Source organism: Sardina pilchardus, chromosome 9 (genome assembly GCF_963854185.1).
Source record: "Sardina pilchardus chromosome 9, fSarPil1.1, whole genome shotgun sequence".
Lineage (NCBI taxonomy): Eukaryota > Metazoa > Chordata > Actinopteri > Clupeiformes > Clupeidae > Sardina > Sardina pilchardus.
Window position 1 is genome coordinate 31,937,578 of NC_085002.1, and position 21,964 is coordinate 31,959,541.

A 21,964-nucleotide genomic window follows, 5' to 3' on the forward strand; every position below is an offset into this window, starting at 1 on the left:
ATGGTCTATGCAGCTAAATTATTGGACTAGCCTATATACATTTTTCCTTCCATGGCACTCGGACCTATTTGACTACTCACTATTCCCCAGAATGTTTCATCATAGTGGGACTACTCTTTTATTTTGAAGGTTATATTTCCCCGGAACTTCTTCAACGGTGTGTTTGTTAGCCTACATGTAGTGACATTTTATTAATACAGTTACAAGTCTGAAATAGGACCCTATCCTAGTTCAAATAATACAAAAAACCGCTACTGTACTTGTTATTTTGATTGATCGGGTTTAGAAGTAAGGCCATTTGCCATTTAAGGGAAAAAGGCCTCGAGATGGGAGTGTCGCCCATGGTATCGCCGCGAGAGGCTTCTCTCGAGATGAGGGAAGTATTTTTTCGTCGCTAGATGTCAGTATTTCTCGGGATTTTTTTTTAAATATGCAACTTCATTTGTCATCACATCCCGAGTGTACCAAAGCTGACCAAAGCCATCGGACGTCTACTGCATCTCTGTGCTGTTCCTTCGGTTATCGTTTAGCTAGTAGCTTCCCAGATGATGTTCATGGTTGCTGATGCTGCAAGAGCTTGACACTATTGGACTTGGAGTACAGGCTATTTTAAATCGGAACGTCGTTACAGCTCTTTAGAGAGGTAATTGTCATTGCAAAGAAAATATCAATGTCTTTATACATTAACGAGTAAGCTAAATTCGAGTGCAGATTAGCTAGCTTGGTTCGAATCAGAAGCTAGCCGTCATAGCATGCATGCAGCCCTCATTGACATTCTGGCATCGTTTGGCATAGCACTGCTGTTAACTGGCTAGTGCATTGGTTAGCTATAACATTAGTATTGAATGGTTAGTAATAAACTTACATATGCTTTCTTACTTTGTCCGGCTGACGTGAGTGAGGATTTTTTTTTTAGAGATTTAGCTCATCCTTTAAACAGGTGTCCGCTGTTTTAATCCATATAACCTCTTGTTAAATGGATAACGATTTACGATGGCTAGTTACAACAATGGACGCTTAGCGAGTTTATATGTGCTTGTTGAATAAGTAACATTACAATGGGTGCTTTATCTAATCTTCATAATGATAATGAATTTCATGTGCCTTTTCCTCGCCCTTGGATTTAGCATTGTTTTGTTTGACCTGTCAGCGCATCATGGCAGAGCCAGAATTGTTGCTGGATTCGAACATTCGTCTTTGGGTGGTGCTACCCATAGTCTTCATAACTTTCCTTGTTGGAGTGATAAGACATTACGTGTCAATACTACTGCAAAGTGACAAGAAACTTACATTAGAGCAAGTCTCAGACAGGTAATACTCAGTCTCAATTCTTACATTCATACTAATTTCATGTTACTGGTTTGTGCAACTCAAGTCTCTATACTTTTTCTTTCAGTCAAGTACTTATCAGAAGCAGAATTTTGAGAGAGAATGGAAAGTATATACCCAAACAGGTAGGTTGGTCTTTAAACTGGGCCATAACAGTGTGTAAGTGGATGTATAAGCGTATGTAGTATGTACATCATATTAGTATTATATTATATTATATTATAAAGTATTTTGTACTGAAATTGCATTGTACAGTTATTACCATAATGTATATTTTCCCCTTTAAAGTCATTCCTCATGAGAAAGTTTTATTTCAATAATCAAGAAGATGGATTCTTTAAAAAGACCAAAAGAAAGGTTGTCCCTCCCTCTCCAATGACTGGTGAGAACAGCCTCCCGTTTGTTATGCCAGCATACAAGCAACTTCAGACCTAGCTGAAAATGTCTTGATTTTATTGGTGTCATTTTATGAAGAAACCCTAACACTGCCATTTCCTCGTGCAGATCCCAGTATGCTAACTGATATGATGAAAGGCAATGTCACAAATGTGCTGCCAATGATCCTTATTGGCGGGTGGATTAACTGGACATTCTCAGGGTTTGTCACAAGTAAGCCTGATAACACACTGTGTGCAGTTAAAGTGTGAAACATTTTAACAGGGTGTAACCTGACTAAACATTTCTCCTTCTTTGCAGCTAAGGTCCCCTTTCCTTTAACTCTGCGTTTCAAGCCGATGCTTCAGCAGGGAATTGAGCTTCTCTCTCTGGATGCATCCTGGTGTGTAGTCATTTAGTATATATTTTGGTATATTTAGATCATTTCAGCCTTGTTTCATATTCTCTCAGGCTACAATTGGGCTTGTTTGGATGAACTGTGCTTGTGATTGCTCAGAGGTGAACAGTATGACCTTCACTATCTTTTGGTTTATGTTTATAGGGTGAGTTCAGCGTCCTGGTATTTCCTGAATGTTTTTGGCCTGCGAAGCATGTACTCATTGATTCTGGGACAAGATAATGGTAATGGTTTATACTTGTGTATGCTGTTAAATGAAATGTTAATGTTTTAAGTGTTTTTTCCCCCACAAGATTGAAAATAGACTACACAGTTTACATTTATACCACTTGCATAAGCAATAACCAACTTATGACTTGGGTATAACCTGGTTGAGTGGTCAGAACCAAGAAGAAGAGGAGCATGTGCATTTTGTGCCTATGTGTTGATAAGACTGTGGAGAGAGACAAGGGTGACATCGGGAATTTAGTGCATGTCAGAATCTAGTCTCGGCCCCTATAGACGTTAGGCTGGGTGAACCCTGTCTGAACTTCTGGCAAATTTGGATTTCGCCCGGCAGCTCATACTGGAAACCTGCACATCTATCTCCTCTGTTCCCTGCCAGAGCCTTTGGCTCCAATCAGAAACTAGCTTTTCCAAAAGACGCACCGGACCGTTGGTCTGATTGGTTGAAGGACTATCCCAGCGCACAGAGTCATTTCAACGATACCCATTGATCACGCCTCTTGTGCAGTTGAAACAAAGCGCAGCCTCCCCATACTAATGTTCAATCTTAAAAGATTGATCTTAGCATGGTGATAGCCAGACTACATAGACCTCTGAAGTTCCCCTACAAAAAAAGCTACCATCTTTGCCCAAATTAGGAGATCTGGTATCTTGCCATTTTTCCTATTGGAAAATAACACAGGATTTTGAATTGTCGCAGCTCTTTAACTCTTGCGGGGACGTGAAAATTGGACATTCAGACGCTCTACACACTTTCCTTCTCTGCATTTGAGTGGATACTGTGACCTTTGGTATATTAAGATGGCGAACTTTGATTTTGGTTCCGAGGTCAAACACATGACTTTGCGTAGCGACACACGAACACGCCCCTTTTCCTCTGACGTCTAACTTGCCTGCTCGGTTTAACTCAGAGGAGACTGAGCGAAGTTGTAGTGTAGTGATGTCCTAGGACCTACAGTAGAGTGATCACACCTCAGTCAAAGCCCGTCTACGCCCTTATTAGACGTTTGGTGGTTTAATTGATGATTTCAATTAGTCGTATTACTGCAATGCCTTACTGCGTCTGTATCATTGCCTAGGGGAATGGAAATCAAATTGTTGTGAATGCAATATTGAATGAAACGTGGCTAGCGATGTCAATATAAGGTAAACATGCCTGGTACTCAGCCAGTGCCTCTGCAACACGTGGTGTTCATGTTTATCTCCAACTCGGAAGCGCAAAACATAATAAAACGCATTAAGTGTGGACGTGACGCCACTTTCGAGGTACGAGTCCGTTCTGAGAAAATAATTGAACACGGGGTAACTTGCAATGCAACCTGCCATTGGTTAGCTTCAGTTAACAACACCTGGATCTCCTTATATGGTCAAAGATGGCAGGATTAGTTCCTTTTTGTAGGTGAACTCCAGAGGTGTATGGGCACTAAGACCGATATGAGGTACAGTGCTGCTGCTTGTGCCACAGGTCCAGGTGCCTTTTTAAGCCAAAGTGTTTGAGTTACGTTGTTATATGAGAATGAACACAAGTTGGAGTGCGAGTGCCTTCAAAACTAGTCCAGTAGTCTAGTCTAGTAAAAGACTAGTCTGTAGGACCATGCTGAATTCTTTTACTGTGTATTAGCCACTTTTGTTTACTGTTTATTGCAAAAATGCAAAACATGCTAAGCTAATTTGCTTTAAACTCAACAATTGTATACATTTGAATGACCAAGACAGATCTATACCTGGTAGTTTGACAAACTGAAGCTATCCCCAGTGTTTTTAGTCGTACTAATTTATCAGAAAATTCTCATTTATAGCTTTACAATAGCTTGAAATGTAGTCATGTTGAAAACAACTCATGTTAAAACATAGAGAAATGTATTGGACACAATGCACAGGGAGCAGTAACCCTGCGACTTTGAGCCAATCATAATTTATTTGTTTTTATTATTCAAAGAACACCCATTAGTCTTACATTCTGAACTCCGAGTATGTTGGGTTAATCATCGATAAACATTGGCATGTCACTGAACGTTCACAGGTGCCGATCAGTCCAGAATCATGCAGGATCAGATGAGCGGCGCTGCAATGGCAATGCCAGCAGACACCAACAAAGCCTTTAAGGTGAGAACAGAACACTTGACAGGGACTTGATTGTAGATCTAATTCCGCCTGAATCTTGAGTGTCTGTTCCTCTGCCTTCTCTCTCAGGCAGAATGGGAGGCTCTGGAATTAACAGACCATCAGTGGGCCTTGGAAAATGTTGAAGATGAGCTGATGAGCAAGGATCTGGACTACTGTGGAATGTTCAGCAGGGAGTTACCAACTGGAATCTTCTGAGGGATTTTTGGACATCTGAAATGCAATGTGGACTTGGCAGTCGAGTATCACTATTAAGATGGACTAGTTGAAGTTGGATTGGAAAGTTGACCGGTGGACCTTTTTCACTGGCTATGAGATGCGTGAAGGGGTGCCATGTTAAAAGTTGTCAACTGCATGCACTATGTTCCACATCAATTATGCTATTACACTCTTTTGATAATTTTTAATAATAATGCTAAACACTCTTAATTTCTGCAGTTCAAATACAAAAGGGAGGTTTAAAGTTAGGGGAGCTTATTGTCATGAATTAGGATCAAATCTAGGTATAGGAAGCAAACCTGTAGAAAAGGCCTCAATCTTGAGAGCTTTCAGTTGGACATTAATTTAGTTTCAGCATTTAGATCCATTAAGGTGTTTTTTTTGTTGATGTTGAAATGACCGAAAGGACTATTTCTTGTGACCACTGAGTAGAGGAAAAAAAGTCCTAGGATAGGATAGGATCTTTTTATTTGTATACACCCCCCCCCCCCCCCCCCCCCCCCCCATTGTGTTCCCTTTTAGTGTACTAAGTCCTGTAATTTCTCAGTGCATTCCAATTTAAGTTTTCAGTTGATGGAAAATCTGTTAATTTAACAGTTTAACAAGCATCTACCATATTTCTTGTGTTTTGTGAGTAGTGTTACTTTTATATACCATTTCTGTACTATTTATTTCACTTCATTTGTTTTATAATATATTTTGTAAAGATATTTCACCACATTAAACATGTTTGTCTCCATGTGCTAGGCAAGACCATTTCTTTGTACATGCAGTAACGGTTTCCTCATACAACTTTACTCAGGGTATGCTGTTTATGTTTTGCTATTTCACTCAGCCAGTTGTTCACAATGACCTGCCAAAAAGGTGGATACCCATTAGGAATCTGTTTTTGATTGTGACTTAAATGAATATCGTCGCAAAACAACATAAAAGTTTCTTGAATAGGTAAGACCTCTTCGGTGACGTAGGTAACTCCCTTACCAATGGGTTGAATGTTTTTGATGCATGCTATGACGTTAAAGACTCAAACTGTATTAGGTATAAGCTACCTCGATGGTTGATGAGAAGGCTGACGGAAGTGGGGAAACCCTTTTCTCTGTCTCTTGAGATGGATGTAAGGTCTGTAAGAAGGCTAAATGCAGGAGAGCTGCGGACCAGGCACCCCTGACAGCCCCTGTGTTTACACACTTTTAATACATCACTGGCTCAAGCTGTCCTTCCATCATTCTTGAAACAGTCCTTTATTGTAACTGTGCCAAAAAACAAGTCCATCATGCCTTAGTGACCCCCTCCAATTTGTCTATAGGGCCAATAGGCCTACATGGACTCGCCATGCTGCACTCACACTGCACTTTTACCCCCCTTCCCTCTCAATCTATTTGTTAAGTTCTTTCTCAATCTTTCTTTCCATATCTCTTATAAATACATGGTGATCTCTCAGAACACTTCTGCACAGGAAAGTTGAGCAGCTAAATGTACATGTTTTACAACATATGAAAAATCCTTGAAAACATTTTCTTGAAGAAGTAACACAACTTCCTGTTGTTCCTGGTGAACAGTTATCATTAACAGTGTAACAAACGTTTCTTGAGGAGGTAACAACTTCCTACTGTCATGGTGAACTACAGTTATAATACATTGATTCATCATGCGTTGATTTGTCTTTAAAAAGATTAGACAGAGCTAGCAGTTACCAGAGTTTAACACGCTCACTGTCTCACTAAAATATGGGCACGACCCACACAAGGCTGCGCCTCTATTGACGAATAGGAGCAACGACTAGCCACGATTCCCCCTGCGTTATTATTCGGTGTCTACCCAACGTTACTCCTGCTATTGCTAGCTAGCTAGCTACACCCGTGGTTAGCTTGTTAGCCCGTCATCAAGCTGCCTCTGCAGCCGCGCGCCTACGACTCCGGCGTTCACTCACTGCACGATGGCGGAGGGAGGCGGACCCGACTCGGGTAACGCGGCAGACGCCGAGACACAGCCGGTGCCGGCCCAGATACCTGTACCTTCAACCGAATGTCAAAAGCAGACTGTCGGGACACTACTGAAAACCACACTCCGAAAGGGAGATGAGTGGTAAGGCAAGCTGTGGGACAACAGTGGCTTCGGAGTGGGAACAGTCGCTGGCTAGCTTGGCAGTTAGCTAAGAGCCCATGTTCGAATGCTAATGTTACTACGAAGTTGGACCCCAATGATTGCTAACTAACGCAGATATATAGCTAGCTAGGGCGTTTGCAACACGAATTGGTAGTGTAGAGTGGGGTGCTATGCTGTGATAATGTAACATAAACTGTGGGCTTGCTTTACAAGTAACGTCGTTACTGCATTCTCAGATGTGAGAATGCCCGCCTGTAACGTTAACGTTAACCCATGTCAGCCATTCCACTTTTGCCAAGTAAACAAGATGTGTTCTGAAGACTAACCTATGATAACGTTCACTGTTAACGTTGGCTAACGTTACCTCAGATGCTTGAGTTTGGTCACCTCATCAACACGAGTTATTGCTAACTAACATAACGTTACATGCATGCTACTTAGTTAATGCTATCTATTGCTAGATACCAAGTTAAGTATCTTGGCTAAAATCAATGGTAACATCATTCCCCAGAGATTTTCTCGATAGATTAACATTAATGTAACAGCTAACGTTGGCGTAGCCAGAATGTTACATTTGTTTGGGTGGCTAACATTAACACAGGAAGTCACAACGTACGCTTTGAATGGTGGTTAGCTCACTGAATCATTCACCGAGCAAGCCAATCAATCAACAGTGGTTAACGTGTAGGTATAACTTATTTGCTAGCTAGACATTTAGTTCTCTTTAACTTTAACGTGACGTTTGTTCCAACGAGTTAAGTTAAAATAACGCTACGTTACCACTAACGTTAGCCGGGTTAGCTAACCTTACGGTGTTTGGCAAACTTAACATTAATGTTAGCCGCCTAGGTAACGTTAACGTTAAGTAACATGAACTAGCTGCGTGGTTATGTTTACTGAAGTGGTTACTAAGTGCAGCTGAAGTTCAGTACAATGTAACGTTACATGCTTATAATCTACGTTGTGAACTTGCCAGGTAGCATAGCTAATTATAAACTTAGCTGACGTTTAGTAGGACTTGGCGTTGTTAGCTAGATGCTATCTTGCTAACTTAGCAGGCTAATGCTTTGTCATTGGTACTGGATAATGCCCAGCGACATTTATTTGACACCCACCCGTCACTCTGTCACAAACTCATCTGTGGTCAACCCTAGTACTTTAACAACCAACATCAAAGGATACATTAACTGGATTAACGTTTAATCTGTACTTTGCATGTACGTTACACTAGCCTGGTGATGTAACATTGGTGAATGTAGTGTACTTTACTGGGTGGTCTGGCTAAATGGCTCCTGGCCCCATCAGACCGCTTGACATGGTATTTTGTCTTGCTATGCGTTAAACCATAGTGGTGGGACTGTGTTGCTGTCGACCAGTCTATTGACACTTGTCGACACTGTTATAGATGCATGGCAAATAATGGCCTTGATGGATGTAAGCCTAAGTAATTCTGGTTAAGCCAGTTGTGTTGAAACCTCTACCCTAGTCATCTGTGCTATACCTCTGGCAAATAGAGTTGTCAACAGACAAACCATTTGGTTAATGTCAAATCTGACACTCCTTTCACTGCTGTCTGTGGTGGTTACATGTCCTCCTAACAAGCTTATGGAGTGGAACATTCTCTCTTAAGATGAGCTTAAGATATCCTAGTTGGCTGTTGCTATCTATACTGGCAAATGTGATCCTGTACAAAGTTTGACTTTGTGAGGGACCTATATTCTTTAGCCTGTGTTCAGACCCTTTTAGTAAATATGTTCCCTTTTTATCTCATAGACCCACTGGGAATAACTAAAGTTGTTGAAAGTCCTCATTGCCCATTTATTGCAGTAGTTTTATCTCTATAGGTATTTGATTGACAGTCGATGGTTCAAGCAATGGAAGAAGTATGTTGGCTTCGACAGCTGGGATATGTACAATGTTGGCGAACACAGCCTGTATCCTGGACCAATAGACAATTCAGGCCTTTTCTCAGGTAAAGTGAGAATAGATTTTCACAAAAAGACAAAGAAAAAGGGTTGTGAATTTGTACATTTTGTATGTATCATAACATATTGTATGTAATATAACGTATTAGTGCTCTTATTTTTGTGGACAGATTACGACACACAGACATTAAAGGAACACCTCATAGATGAGCTGGACTATGTCCTGATGCCCACAGAGGCATGGACCAAGCTTGTCAGCTGGTATGGCTGTCTTGAAGGCCAGAAACCCATAGTCAGAAAGGTATTTTAGCCATTCTTCTAATGGTTCTGTTGAAAACTCACAGGGTTTCATTTACTTTGTGAGTTATGTTAGTCACTCAGTTTTTCTGGAGTGATTCTGTATCCTGCTGCACTGTTGCGCTCATTGTTTTGTTGTGGGTTGTGTTATGTTTTCAGGTAGTAGAGCATGGCATGTTTGTTAAGCACTGTAAAGTGGAAGTCTATCTGCTGGAGCTGAACCTGTGTGAAAACGACAATATGGACAACGTGGTTACACGTCATTTTAGCAAAGCAGATACAATTGGTAAGACATTTGTTTTTTTAATATATTCATCTTCTGATGATTTGTATATTACGTTTATGTTGTGGGGATATATATGTTCCATGCTTAATTGAATACCTTGTTCTTCGGCTTAGACACAATTGAAAAGGAAATGAGGTCACTCTTTGACATCCCTACGGAAAAGGAGACGCGATTGTGGAACAAATACATGAGCAACACCTATGAGCAGTTGAACAAGCCAGACAGCACTGTGCAGGATGCTGGCCTTTTTCAGGGACAGGTAAGGAGAGTCCTCTTGGATCCAGACATTTCTTTAAAAAATGTGTTAATAAATGGGTACTTTGGGGTTAACTGTAACCATTTTCTGAGGCTGTTGAATGGTGCACAGGTGGCCTGTTGATTTGAATGGTGAATGGTGAACAGGTGGCCTGTTGATTTGGTGCATTTTAAACAGCCTCTAAAATGGTTACAGTTAACCTCAAAGTACTAATACATGTAATAAATAAAGTTTGGGCAAGTTTTCAGATGATTAGAGATAATACTGAATGCAAGGTCTTTGTTTATTACCCATTTCGAAGCAAATTCCCATCTGAAATTAGTTTATGAATTTGTCGAGGATAGTGTTTCAAAAACTATTTTCTCTTGTGGCACTCCACCATGCTATGAAGCTTACAAAAGCCACAACAGAAGTTTGTTGCTCTTTAATTGCCTTCTGCAACCAAAACAACTTGCTTCCAGAGTGAACACATACCCTAGTGTCTGACCCGTGGTGGCGTGAGCAAAGAGGATTGGGTTGTAGGTGTCAGTTGTGGTGCTGGTGTTGGTGACGTTGTCTCACTGGCATTTTGCCTGCAGGTGCTGGTGATTGAGCGGAAGAACGAGGATGGCACATGGCCCAGACAGAATGCCCATCTCAAGTAAGTGAATGCCCTCCTTGTTGGAATGTTCAGCTCTGTGCTGTCTGCGCTGTCTGCCTATAGTATTTTTACATTTACATTTAGTCATTTAGCTGACTCTTATCTTATACAACAAACAAGGTGCAATAGAAATACAGTGCCACCAGGATATTGTTAGAGAAGCAAGAAGTACTACTCACATAGACTAGGATAACAGTTCAAGCTAAGTCCAGAGAGGGAGAAGAGGGTTGGTCAGGATGGGGAACAAAATTGTGGCACATGCTAGAGAGCATGTCCAGGTGTTAGTAGAGTTAAAGGAATATTTCGGTATTTTATACTTTAAGCCCGTTTTCTGTATTGCCTAGCATGAAAACGAGTGTTTGACACCGAAATCTCGACGATTGAGCCTGTTTGTGGAATTTGGCAGCTTTAGAATGGAGCTCTGTATGGCTTTAACATTGCTCGCTTTGTGCATGGAATATTCTGTCCTTGAAACACCCTTAAACGTTCGTTTTTAAAAATGTGCAGCTCAACGAGTGGTTACTGGTCTTCAACGATCTTCTATAGCAAGTTTAGCAGGGAAATACAGCTTCTGTCATCTTTTATCATGATTTTTGAAATCCCGGAAGTACTTTTTCAGATACCTCACAACCGTGTGTGGCTTATATAACACAACAGAATTTGAATTTCACTGCGAAACTGGCTATAGAAGATCGTTGAAGACCAGTAACCACTCGGTGAACTACTACGAGTTGTGTATTATGTGGTGACAGAAGCATAGAAATGAGCCCCATTTTCTCTGTCTGATTTCAGGTCTAGTACACCCACATCCCGAAATTTCACTACCTCCCCAAAGCTGTCCTCCAACTCGTCTGCAACAATATCTTCAACAGTCACCAATGGAGACAGTTCATCAGGCTATATGCTGAATAATAGCACCTCCTCTGGAAACAGGCATGTTGTTCAAAATACATATGTTTAAAGGATTTTCTGTTTTATTTTTAAATATCACCTCTGCATGTGGTTAATGTTAAGGGTGTAGTTTAATGACTGTAGTTCAATGGCATGGTGCCGAACCATCAGGTCTTATTTAGGTGATGTGTCTGGTCTTATGACATCATTTCCCCCATCTTCTGATAAAGTGAAAGGATACATGTTTTAGCTACTTTTGTTCCAAATAGTTTAAAATTAATTTTCTAGTGAGAGAAAATAGTTGTGCCCCACCTGCTACTTGTACTGATACATGCATTGTCCTCAGGTTGGGAGGGTACAACTCCTACAGCTCAACCTATAGCTACCGAGAATCAGCATCCCAGCCTGGCCTGTGTGGACTCAGTAACCTGGGGAACACATGCTTCATGAACTCAGCCCTCCAGGTAAAGTCATCCTTCATCATTTAGTTGGATATCAGAATCACTAACTAAAGTCAGTCAATGATTTAGTAGTAGTTGAATAGTTTAATTACTGGATCACCATGAATGGCTTGTTGATATATATTCTACCAATACTTTTTTTCCTTTTCAGTGCCTGAGCAATGCGTCCTTACTCACGGAGTACTTTCTGAATGACCAGTACGAGGTAGAGATCAACAGGGAAAACCCATTGGGGATGAGGGGTGAGATCGCCGAGGCCTATGCTGACCTGGTCAAGCAGATGTGGCTCAGTCGCAGCAGTTACGTTGCCCCGCGCACATTTAAAGTAAGCAGTGCAGCCTGATCTGGGAAGTTTAGACACTTGTTTTGCTTCTGGAGAGATTGACCCACAGATGTTCTCCTTCCGCCCCATGCAGACCCAAGTGGGCCGCTTTGCCCCGCAGTTCTCAGGGTATCAGCAGCAGGACTCCCAGGAGCTGCTGGCTTTCCTGTTGGACGGCCTCCACGAGGACCTAAACCGCGTCAAGAAGAAGCCTTATCTGAGCTTGAGGGATGCTGAGGGCCGGCCTGATGAGGTAGTGCTCACTCTCCCAGTGCCACTCTCCTCCACTGACACTGACAGAGACTAAAGTTGGGAGATCCAGGGCACTTTTCAAACACTTTGGCATGCCCTGTTTATTTGTAGATACTCAAGCTGTGTGTGTGTGTGTGTGTGTGTGTGTGTGTGTGTGTGTGTTAGTTATAGGTGCATACATATGCTCATGGATTTTACCCATCTGTCTTGAACAGATTGTAGCAAAGGAGGCTTGGACAAACCATCGCCTGAGGAACGACTCGATCATCGTAGACATCTTCCATGGTCTGTTCAAGTCCACTCTAGTCTGCCCTGAGTGCTCCAAGGTATCAGTGACATTTGACCCTTTCTGCTACCTCACCCTGCCCTTGCCCATGAAGAAGGACCGCACCATGGAAGTCTTCATGGTCCGCTCTGATCCTCAGAGTAAGCCCACACAGGTAAGAGTTTATGGGAAAAGCCTATACTTTTTTTGTTCCTCTGGGTTGTTGGCTGGATTATTTCTTGCCATTCTCTCCATGATGATTATCACTTGTCTATTATATTTCGTCTTGTGTCCAGTCATAATCCATTTGCTGTTAAAAATGTAGTTAAGTGCTAGACGTTGAACATTGTGGAAGTCTTTCACACATGTTATGTGTCCCATCACAGTTCCGAGTGGTGGTTCCCAAGTTGGGCACGGTGTCAGACCTGTGCAGTGCCCTGGCCAAGCTGTGTGGAGTTCCAGCAGAAAAGGTCAGTCTTCCTTTAGGACTCTTCTTGTGGATGTGTTTTTAAACCGTGTCATGTAGTCACATTAGCTCTTTACCCTTTGATTAAAAAGAACACTGAAAGTGGTGAATTTGATTAATCCTATTTGTTAATGACAATTCTAGAAGGAGTAGATTTCTGTAGACAGCTTTGCATCTGTAGCTCTTTGACTTACTTAATGTAACCTACCCCGATCAGCCATAACATTCTGACCACTGACAAGAGAATGTCAGAAATGGGCCGTTCACACCAACAACCATAATGCAAAAGATTATTGCTAATATGATAGAAGACGGCCACACACAAATTATTACAATGATGATGGAACAATATCGTTAGGGATCACCTTCAGACGATTTTGAGTGATAAAAAGCTGACACCCAGTCAGAATCTATAAAATTTGGTGGTGATGGTGATTGGTCATTTATCATTGCGGTGGTGTTTGCTTTTAAGTTGGGTATGTGGATAATATAATGTACAGAAGAATAATGAACCCTAGTAGGTTCACATGTTATCAACTTTAAATCCATTGTCATGACTGATGTGGAAAAGGATGCCATTCATTCTCACTTAGGAACACAGGGTTAAAGCAGACTTAAGCGTCGTCTATCAAAATTCTATTAAAATGAGAATGATGTCATAACCATACATATAAACAGATATGTGGGTGAACTGTGTTGGTGACTGACGCATGTTAAACTTCCCTGCCCAGATGGTGGTGGCTGATGTTTACAATCATCGGTTTCACAAGATCTACCGGCGAGAGGATGGCCTCAACCATATCATGGAGAAAGACGACATATTTGTGTAGGTGTTCATTCAGCGTACCTGTTTAGGATTAGAACTACAACTGCCCATTGGGAACTTATGTGTTTTTTTTTATTGTGTCTGTAGTAAAAATGTCAACTTTGATAGAAAAAGTTTAATTTAGTTTATGCTAAGTGCTCTATATGACTGTTCTTGTCTAGGTATGAGGTGCAAGAGGAGGACAGTGAGAAGATGAATCTGCCTGTGTACTTCCGCGAGCGTCACTATAAACAAGGTGGTGGCTACTCCTCGGGCACCATGCTGTTTGGCCAGCCCCTGCTCATCACTGTCCCCCGCAACAACCTCTCCATAGACACACTCTATCAGAAGGTTCTGGAACGAATTGGGTGAGTGTATCCTTGGACATGAGTCCTGAGAGTCTTCTGTTACGTTCCGTATAGCTGGCCCTGTATATATGTCCTCTGAGCGTCTTTGCTCTGGCGGTTGCAGGCGTTATGTGAAGCGCTCCCAGGTCCCCAGCGCTGAGAACCGGCCACCAGCCTCGGCCACAGCCTCCAGCAGCTGCAGCAGCAGCCAGGCCACAGAGTGCGCAGCCTCGTCCAATCACAACGACGCGTATGCAAGCCCTTCGTCAGAGGGGGCGTCGTGGAGCGCAGGCTCCAGCAACGGACTCGGCAGCCACTCGGACACCTACAAAGGCCGCAATGGCACCTGCGATGGTGAGACTCTCGTCCCAGCCTCGCCGCAGAACTCCTTGTTTTGGTCTGAAATGTCATGTTTGAATCCTCCAGAGTTGACAGAGCTCATGTGTGTGGCGTGGCTGTGTGGTTCGCAGGTGAAGATGAGGAGGCCATGGACCACCAGGTCAGCCCCGAGCCGGAGAACAGCCAGACGGAGACGGTGGACGGAGAGGAGGAGGGCTCCGACCAGGAAAACGAGGCCAACGGGAATGCAGAGAAGAAGCCTGGGGCGGCGCGTGGCCGCCTCTTCTCCTTCAGTATGGTGAACTCGTATGGCACAGCCAACATCAGTCCCCTGCCATGTGACGGAAACATCCTCAAACTCACAAGTGAGTGTGCTGGACAGTGTGGTGTCTTTGAGGCCTCTTGTGTTTGCCTCAAGAATTTGACACATGTTCATCCATTTTACAACCTTTGCTATACAGAAAAATTGTTTGTGTGTTTTGAATTCAGTAAGCATGTTTTGCATGTGTAATGCATATCTATGACTACATTTGCTCTGAAATGGTGAAAACCCCAAAACAAAACAAGCTGATGGTTGCCCCTGTGTTGCAGCACATTCCACAGTGGCTATTGACTGGGATTCAGACATTAAGAAGACATGCTATGATGACCAAGAGGCAGAGGTGAGTTTCATGATCTTGAAAATCCCATATGAGACTCTTGGATAGAGGCAGTGTTTTGCTGTTTGGTACATGATTCCTCTAACGCTGCACTCATTCCTGGTCCAGGCCTTTGAGAAGCATGAGAGTATGGTCCAGCCCCAGAAGAAGAAGTCCACCATAGCGCTGAGGGAGTGTATTGAGCTCTTCACTACCATGGAGACGCTAGGAGAGCACGACCCCTGGTGGGTATCAACACTTTCTTTCTTTCTCTCTCTCTCTCTCTCTCTCTCTCTCTAGCCCCTCTCTAGCCCCTCTCTAGCCCCTTTCACACTGACTGAATTTAACGCGAAATCAGCCAAATTTAACGTTAAGGCTGTTCCTTTCACACTGACCGACACGGGGAGGGGAGTCAACCCGCCTCGGCAATTGAACCCGTCTCGGGGGGTAGTATTATTGCCGAGGCGGGCTCAGTGTGAAAGGAACAGGTCAACCCCGCTATTAGGGGTGTGTGACTGGTGACGTATTTGGCAAGGCAGGAGGTTAAAATACAGGAAACACACAAGAGACAAGGACAACTTAAGCTGCTGTAGGCTACTACTGTGTCCATAGATAGATGTTTTTTATGCTGAGGGTGCCCTGAACCTCCTTTTCTCAGCGCTTCGGTCAAGTGTTTATTGTTGCTATGTCACCAAAACCGTCTGCTGCCAGCACGTCTTTTTGGGACGTTAGCCTAATGCTAGTGCTTCGTGGTTTAGTTTCCAAATGATGGCGGGCCACTTGTTATGATATTTGAATGCCCTTTTGTCTGTCGAAGTTATATTTTAGTGTGCCGAGTCTTGAACGACTGCTGCCATTTCAGTTAGCTCGTTGGCTAGTTAGCTAGCTGTAGTTGTGTTTATCAGTTTATCTCCGAGGTCCAAGGCATGCTTAACGTCATTATTCACTCCCAAATTGCGTGTGACGTGCTGCTAGGCAACGCCTCCCAAAACTCGCCTCTGAACTGCTTCAGGCAACCCGGGACCAAAACATGTCTACCTTTCACACCGTGAACTCCCCCTGAATGCTAATGTATCGTTTCTCAGTCTAAAAAGGGCTTCTCTCTCTCTCTCTCTCTCTCTCTCTCTCTCTCTCTCTCTCTCTCTCTCTCTTTCTCTCTCACTCACTCTGACACACACCCACTTGCACCCACTCTACCTGCTCTCTTGTACCTAAATATCCACTTCTCCTCATGTCTTTGGCAGGTATTGCCCAGCGTGTAAAAAGCATCAGCAGGCCACCAAGAAGTTTGATCTGTGGTCACTGCCTCGTCTCCTAGTGGTGCATCTCAAACGCTTCTCCTATAATCGCTGTTGGAGAGACAAGCTGGACACTGTGGTGGACTTCCCAATTAGGTAATTGGAGTCTGTTGTACTTATTCAGGATTTTTTCACCATGTTTTTTCTTTATTCCTGTAGGTAGTACCCTGGTTTTGTGTGTGTGTGTGTTTTGCTCATTAACACACCAGGTATTCGAAAATAGACACTCTAACACACCTTATGTGTGGTTTTGGGAACTCTATGATGAGTAGAACTGAAATAGATGACGATCCAAAAATAGCACAATCTGGACATTTTATCAGGACATTTTATCGTTAGTAAAAACGAAACTAAGCTTTTGATGGTTGCCACTTTGGGTCAAATCAGTGACGCATGTACACGTCAGTGAAAAACTAGGCAATTTCCGTGGATATATCACTAGGTGGCAGTCTCGCTAGATCACTTCCCGGAAACTTTACAGGCATATTTCATGAAAGACAATATACCAGTATCGCCATTTCCAGAAAACAAACAGGGATTTTGATTAAAACTAGCCAATGTTTAGCTTGGGATTTCTGAGGAACAGAGGCATGTAGAAATGAACGGTTTGTACCCACTGAGAGCTTAAAGTTTCACCTTTCAAACGAGCCATTGTATGTGTTTTTAGCTATAACATAGAATATACTGTGGCTCTACAAACATCGTCAACAAAGATCTAGATTGCTGACACTCTGGGACAAAGCTTTCAAAAACAGTGCGGCATTCAATGTGTTAAATGGATTGATACATGGGTAGTTGGTATGAGTTTGTTTTTCCAAGCTTTTTGGTTTTGACACTAAGGTATACTTGGTTAATAGTTTGGTATTCTAATTGAATAATCATCCAACGTCCTTTTACAGATATTTTACACCCCAATGCTGACATTTTAGTGTGCTCTCTTTGAATTGCACATGATTTGCACATGATGAGTTTACACAAATCTCTTTTCCAAAAAAGCAGAAGCAGCAGTAGTGGCTGTATTGGTATTGATTTCAGTTTCCTTATTGCTCAAGTGAGTAATCAGTGCTGCCTGGTTACTTTTGGGAAATGGAGAAGTTGTACCACAGGAACCAGTTATTGCACACCCAAATATGTTCACAGAGAAGTTCTTTTTTTGGGGGCGTTTTGAACTTGAGAGTAGTACTTTAACAAGCTGGAAAAACGTCTGACTTTCAATTAGTGTACTCAAAGATGCAGAAGCTGAGCATCAAACGGAAGTGTTTATTATTATTATTATGATTATTATTATTATTATTGCAGATTGAATGTTGTAGCAGGGACTACTACACAATTACATTTTCTTCAAATTAAATGTAAGTAAAATTGCTTTGGTGTTTGTGGTCCTTGAGTCCTGGTTCCAACTTGGTGAATAAAGGTTTGCAAAGCCTTGAAAACCAAAACAAAAATGACATTTTATAACCAGATATCAGACATAACTGAATGTTTGAATATGCAAATGCATTTTCAAATAGAAGGGATCATTGTTTTGAAAATGTTAAGCACACACACTAGAGGGCAGCAAGTCCATAAAAAGCATTGTGGAGTGTGGCTGTGTATTTGGGCAAACAGACAAGTTGCATAAGAATCTCCCCCACATGTCATTCACGTTTAAATTCTTTAAGCAATAAGAACAATGCATTGATGAAAGGAGCATTCATTTTGGTTATGGAAACTGTCCACAGCAATTGAGAATGTAGGAGAGTAGGCAGATTGCATTCATTAAACATGTCAGTGTGTCTGCGTGTGACAGACGGCGCTTGGATTGTTTCCTGTTAAGCCACGTGCGGCTTATCCCAGAGCCAGAGAGGAAACTTGCCGTCAGGGACCTTAGGCTTCAGGCCCCTTTAAGCTGACTCACTCTGACTTGCAGTTTTCCCACCATAAACAGAGCAGTCATTGTCCCTATGTGTAGTAGACTCAAACTCAAAGATTTGTCCTTGGTCTCATAGCCTTGATGTAACCTAATATGCAATGTAAGCAAACATTTGATGGGTTGTTAAAGTCCTATTTTTGGTAACTGATCATTTGATATGTAAGGTGTTGAACATGAAATGGTCATTGATGTGTGTGTTCATATGTAGTCCTAATAATGAGAGAAGTCTAATGCTATGTTTGTCTTCCAGGGGATTTGATCTAATGTTATGTTTATCTTCTTAGGGACTTGAACATGTCCGAGTTTGTGTGCGATCCAAAGGCTGAGCCCTATGTTTATGATCTTATCGCTGTCTCTAACCACTATGGAGGCATGGGGGGAGGCCACTGTAAGTAACCGCTCGTTATGTCCACTTGCTCATTGTCCACTTATGTCCACTTGCTCAGGCAGATCAACTGTGCTACTATGATTCGTTTGACATGGTTTCAGATATAGTGAGATGTTCAGACACCTGTCTGCTTTCTCAAAAGATTGCCTGTATGCTTTGGTTGTGTACCTGGTATCACTTACCTGAAACGTGTGTGTTCTGTTTGTCCTTCTCAAACATTTAAGAGGCTGCTTAGGAAATGTTATTCATCCAGGTGTAGTCATGGCACTTAAGTTGCTGCCTGAGCTTGTGTTTAAAAAGCTTTGTTAATGTGTAAGGAGCAATGAACAAGAGAATGAGTCATTTTCTTGTTTAAGTGTCATCCATTCACAACCTACTTTCTCTTCCTTTGACAGTGCTTTGATTTGAGTTCTTGTTGTGCTTATAGAGCACCATGTGTTGTGTTTTATACATACGAGTATTAGAAAGGTGGCCTAACTGGCCATATAACAAAATGCTACATACTTGTACTGCATAGTTGTTGATGTGATCACTTGCTTCCTCATCTAGACACGGCCTATGGGAAAAACAAGGTTGATGGAAAGTGGTATTACTTTGATGACAGCAGTGTATCATCTGCCTCCGAAGATCAGATCGTGGTCAGTAAAATTACATTTAACAAACTGCTCAGTATGTTGCAATCTTGGAAAATTCCCTGTTCTCCAGATTGACCAAGAGTATACATGCCTATTGATGTGTAATGAATGAATCATTTTGAAAATGGCACTAGACTTCCTGGTTGTGGCAGTCACTTGGTTCCGTGTGAGTGTGTGTGTCTAACTAATGTAATTGTATCTGTCCGTGTCTCCCCACAGACAAAGGCAGCCTATGTGCTATTCTACCAACGCAGAGACAATGACAGCCCCTCCAAGTCAACGGCATCTGCTTCCCTGGGGGGAGCGCCGGAAACCCCTGATGACACCATGGACACCAACTGAAAATCCTGAGGTTCAGGGACACGTGCTGAAGCAAAAGCCTGATAAACATTACAGCACAGCAAATGAAAATCAAGACGTGACCGATCAACGCACCCCCAGAGGCCACTTCAGATGTTTTCTTTTTAAGACTTAAATATATAGGCCCCTGTCATCTCGCTCTTATTTTTAACTCTCTCTCACTTGCATCACCACCAAGAGCCTGCGACAGCCAAAAGAAAAGGAAAACACACACACACACACAAACACACACACACACACATAATTTGATGTGACCTCAAAGACTTTTCTCTCTAGAGCTTGCAACCTGCTCTCAGGAGAGCATAGTTTAACAAATTGCAAAAGAATACGGAGAAAATGAAAAAGGGTGAATGAAATGGCAATGCAACCTTTGTCTGGACAAAACGAATGTTTTAGAAGTTGCCTAAAATTAATAGATAGAATCAATTCTGTCACCCAATAGGAAAAAAAAAAGAAAAAGGAAAAAAAAAATGATAATAAAAAAGCCAAATGCAAATGTTGTCTCAACCAAAGCATTGCAAGTTGTACATGTGGAAGAAGTAAAGCGCTGGCTAAGTGAGGAGACCTGGAAGGAGTGGCTTGTGAGTCTCCGTGTATAACCTGAGATGACATTTATGCAAACGTGATCAATATTTCGAAATGAAATGTGCACTGGCTAAATCCCGTTGAACTCCACCAGACTGCACTCTTAATGCATGGTGCCTCCTCTGGAAGACTGGATTCTTTTTGGGATTGTACACCTACAGTGTACCGCTCAGCCCACCCCTTGTCCAGTGATCAGGGCCACCTTACCCCAGAGAAATTGGATTGCTGATAGTTTCATTTTTCTCTCTCCACGGCTTGAAGTGTTCATCTTCACATTTTGCCATGCTTACAAACATGCTTTTAATCTGCCTAGCCCTGACCCTGTCCAAGGTCAATCAAAGCATGCTGTTTGGGTTCATGCTGTCCTGTCATGCTACCTTGCAATGAGGTTTAGTGTACCGCTGAACAACAGAAACGTGCTGCTCTGTCTCTGAAACGTAATGCACCAGCGGCCTTTGAAGCCCCAGAAGCCTGTTAAAGAGGACGGGGCATGTGTGAGTGCTCTTAGCTTTTATTTTACGATGGGAATAAGTCTGCTATTTTGTCTTACTTGGAATTTATGGATGAGTGAATTTTGGGTTTTTCAATTCAGTTTACTTTTACTTTTCTTGACCTTCGAAAAGAAAACAGAAAATCACCTATCTCTTTCAAAATGTGACTTGACGCTCAGTGGTGAAATAAAATTATGTTAATACAACATTTAGATTGCATCCTAATGGAAGTACATTTTATTTAATTGAAAGTCAATGAGGTGATTTTAAAGTGGTGCTAAATTAATGAGCCTTGAAAAATACTTTTTTTTTTAGACCAAGTTGGGGTTTTACAGCAAACTCCCTCTAAATAGGGAATGCTTGTGTATTTTCCCTCAAAGTGCACATAGTGCGATATGTTTTAGTTGCACTTGCTTGACCTGCTTCTTAAGTCGGAGTTTGATTGGAGAAAATCCTCAATAGTTTTCACCGCTGTTATTTATTAGTATTACAAATGTAGATGAATGAAAATCCATAAATCAAGGAAAAGCCTATTTCTCTCTTTGATTTAGGGGCAAGTCTGAGAGTTTGGAGGAGCACATTTATTTAATTGGTGAAATAGACAATTCTGACTGTCGCAGTGATCAGTAATTAAGCTGAAAATATGTGATGATTCAGAACTCACAGTAGCCAACGCCATAATGTTTGAGTTTTTGGAGATCAGTTCCTGCCTTTTCACTTGTATTGTGCTTTCTTTGACTTTTTTTCGATTTACTATGAAAATGCAAAAGTTTCTGGTCAGTTCCACTGTGAAATCCCTGCCCAGACATGACCTAAGTATATTAATATTTCTGACAGAGAAAAAGCTTTACATCTTCTAAATACATGCCCATAGCAACTTATACAGTGGTAGACCCAATAGCCAAGGCAAAAGCCATTTGTTTAAAACAGATTCTTTTCTCTATTACCTCTACAATATCAACACTTTACATATGTGTTTTCTTGTCCAATTACATAGATGTACATAATTATACTCTATTTCCAAAATAGGTACATAACTACTTTGTGTTCTGATATTTATCTTATTGCCAATATCTGCAATATCAGATTTTGATGAAAATGAATTGAAAGCTCAATAAAGGATGGAAGCCTGATCTGGATGGCCTTCTGTTTTGTACATTTAGTCAGAAACAATTCTGTCTTTCAGGAGTAGCTTTCCATGCTAGTTCGTTGGTTGGTTCCTTGGCATGCAGTACAGAAAGACTGATGTACAGTCTTGGGCAATTGATGGATCAAGATACATCAAGATAATTCTCTTGAATCACATTAA

At 41.8% G+C, this 21,964-nt stretch overlaps 2 protein-coding genes across 3 annotated transcripts; both read left to right on the forward strand.

Annotated features, from left to right (window-relative positions):
* Window positions 1-306: 306 nt before the first annotated feature.
* Window positions 307-5,176, forward strand: emc3 (ER membrane protein complex subunit 3). 2 transcript variants are annotated; one of them, XM_062544760.1, is made up of 9 exons: window positions 307-643; window positions 1,128-1,311; window positions 1,397-1,454; window positions 1,618-1,711; window positions 1,834-1,938; window positions 2,026-2,107; window positions 2,267-2,346; window positions 4,371-4,453; window positions 4,541-5,176. In XM_062544760.1, exons 2-9 carry the CDS (start codon window positions 1,157-1,159, stop codon window positions 4,667-4,669), a joined length of 786 nt encoding a protein of 261 aa, XP_062400744.1. In that variant the 5' UTR covers window positions 307-643; window positions 1,128-1,156; the 3' UTR covers window positions 4,670-5,176. The 2 variants fall into 2 exon arrangements, with proteins under 2 accessions (XP_062400744.1, XP_062400743.1); XM_062544759.1 differs by having other exon boundaries at window positions 1,151-1,311.
* A 1,288-nt stretch (window positions 5,177-6,464) lies between these two features.
* Window positions 6,465-21,788, forward strand: usp4 (ubiquitin specific peptidase 4 (proto-oncogene)). Its single transcript, XM_062544761.1, has 22 exons — window positions 6,465-6,775; window positions 8,641-8,768; window positions 8,892-9,022; window positions 9,178-9,304; window positions 9,418-9,563; window positions 10,139-10,200; window positions 10,993-11,133; window positions 11,438-11,555; window positions 11,704-11,877; window positions 11,969-12,127; window positions 12,342-12,566; window positions 12,778-12,861; window positions 13,589-13,683; window positions 13,845-14,030; window positions 14,134-14,363; window positions 14,480-14,713; window positions 14,940-15,010; window positions 15,116-15,231; window positions 16,231-16,380; window positions 18,481-18,584; window positions 19,134-19,222; window positions 19,439-21,788. The coding sequence occupies exons 1-22, from the start codon at window positions 6,627-6,629 to the stop codon at window positions 19,559-19,561; spliced, it is 3,042 nt and encodes a 1,013-aa protein (XP_062400745.1). The 5' UTR covers window positions 6,465-6,626; the 3' UTR covers window positions 19,562-21,788.
* Window positions 21,789-21,964: the final 176 nt, after the last annotated feature.

Excerpts from the sequence above, each read along its gene's own strand:
- emc3 (XM_062544760.1), top strand. The coding sequence starts at position 1,157 with ATGGCAGAGCCAGAATTGTTGCTGGATTCGAACATTCGTCTTTGGGTG. Across the intron at positions 1,939-2,025 it reads ATTCTCAGGGTTTGTCACAA|CTAAGGTCCCCTTTCCTTTA; the intron begins GTAAGCCTGATA and ends CCTTCTTTGCAG. Across the intron at positions 4,454-4,540 it reads ACACCAACAAAGCCTTTAAG|GCAGAATGGGAGGCTCTGGA; the intron begins GTGAGAACAGAA and ends CTTCTCTCTCAG.
- usp4 (XM_062544761.1), top strand. The coding sequence starts at position 6,627 with ATGGCGGAGGGAGGCGGACCCGACTCGGGTAACGCGGCAGACGCCGAG. Across the intron at positions 11,134-11,437 it reads AGCACCTCCTCTGGAAACAG|GTTGGGAGGGTACAACTCCT; the intron begins GCATGTTGTTCA and ends CATTGTCCTCAG. Across the intron at positions 15,011-15,115 it reads ATGATGACCAAGAGGCAGAG|GCCTTTGAGAAGCATGAGAG; the intron begins GTGAGTTTCATG and ends TTCCTGGTCCAG.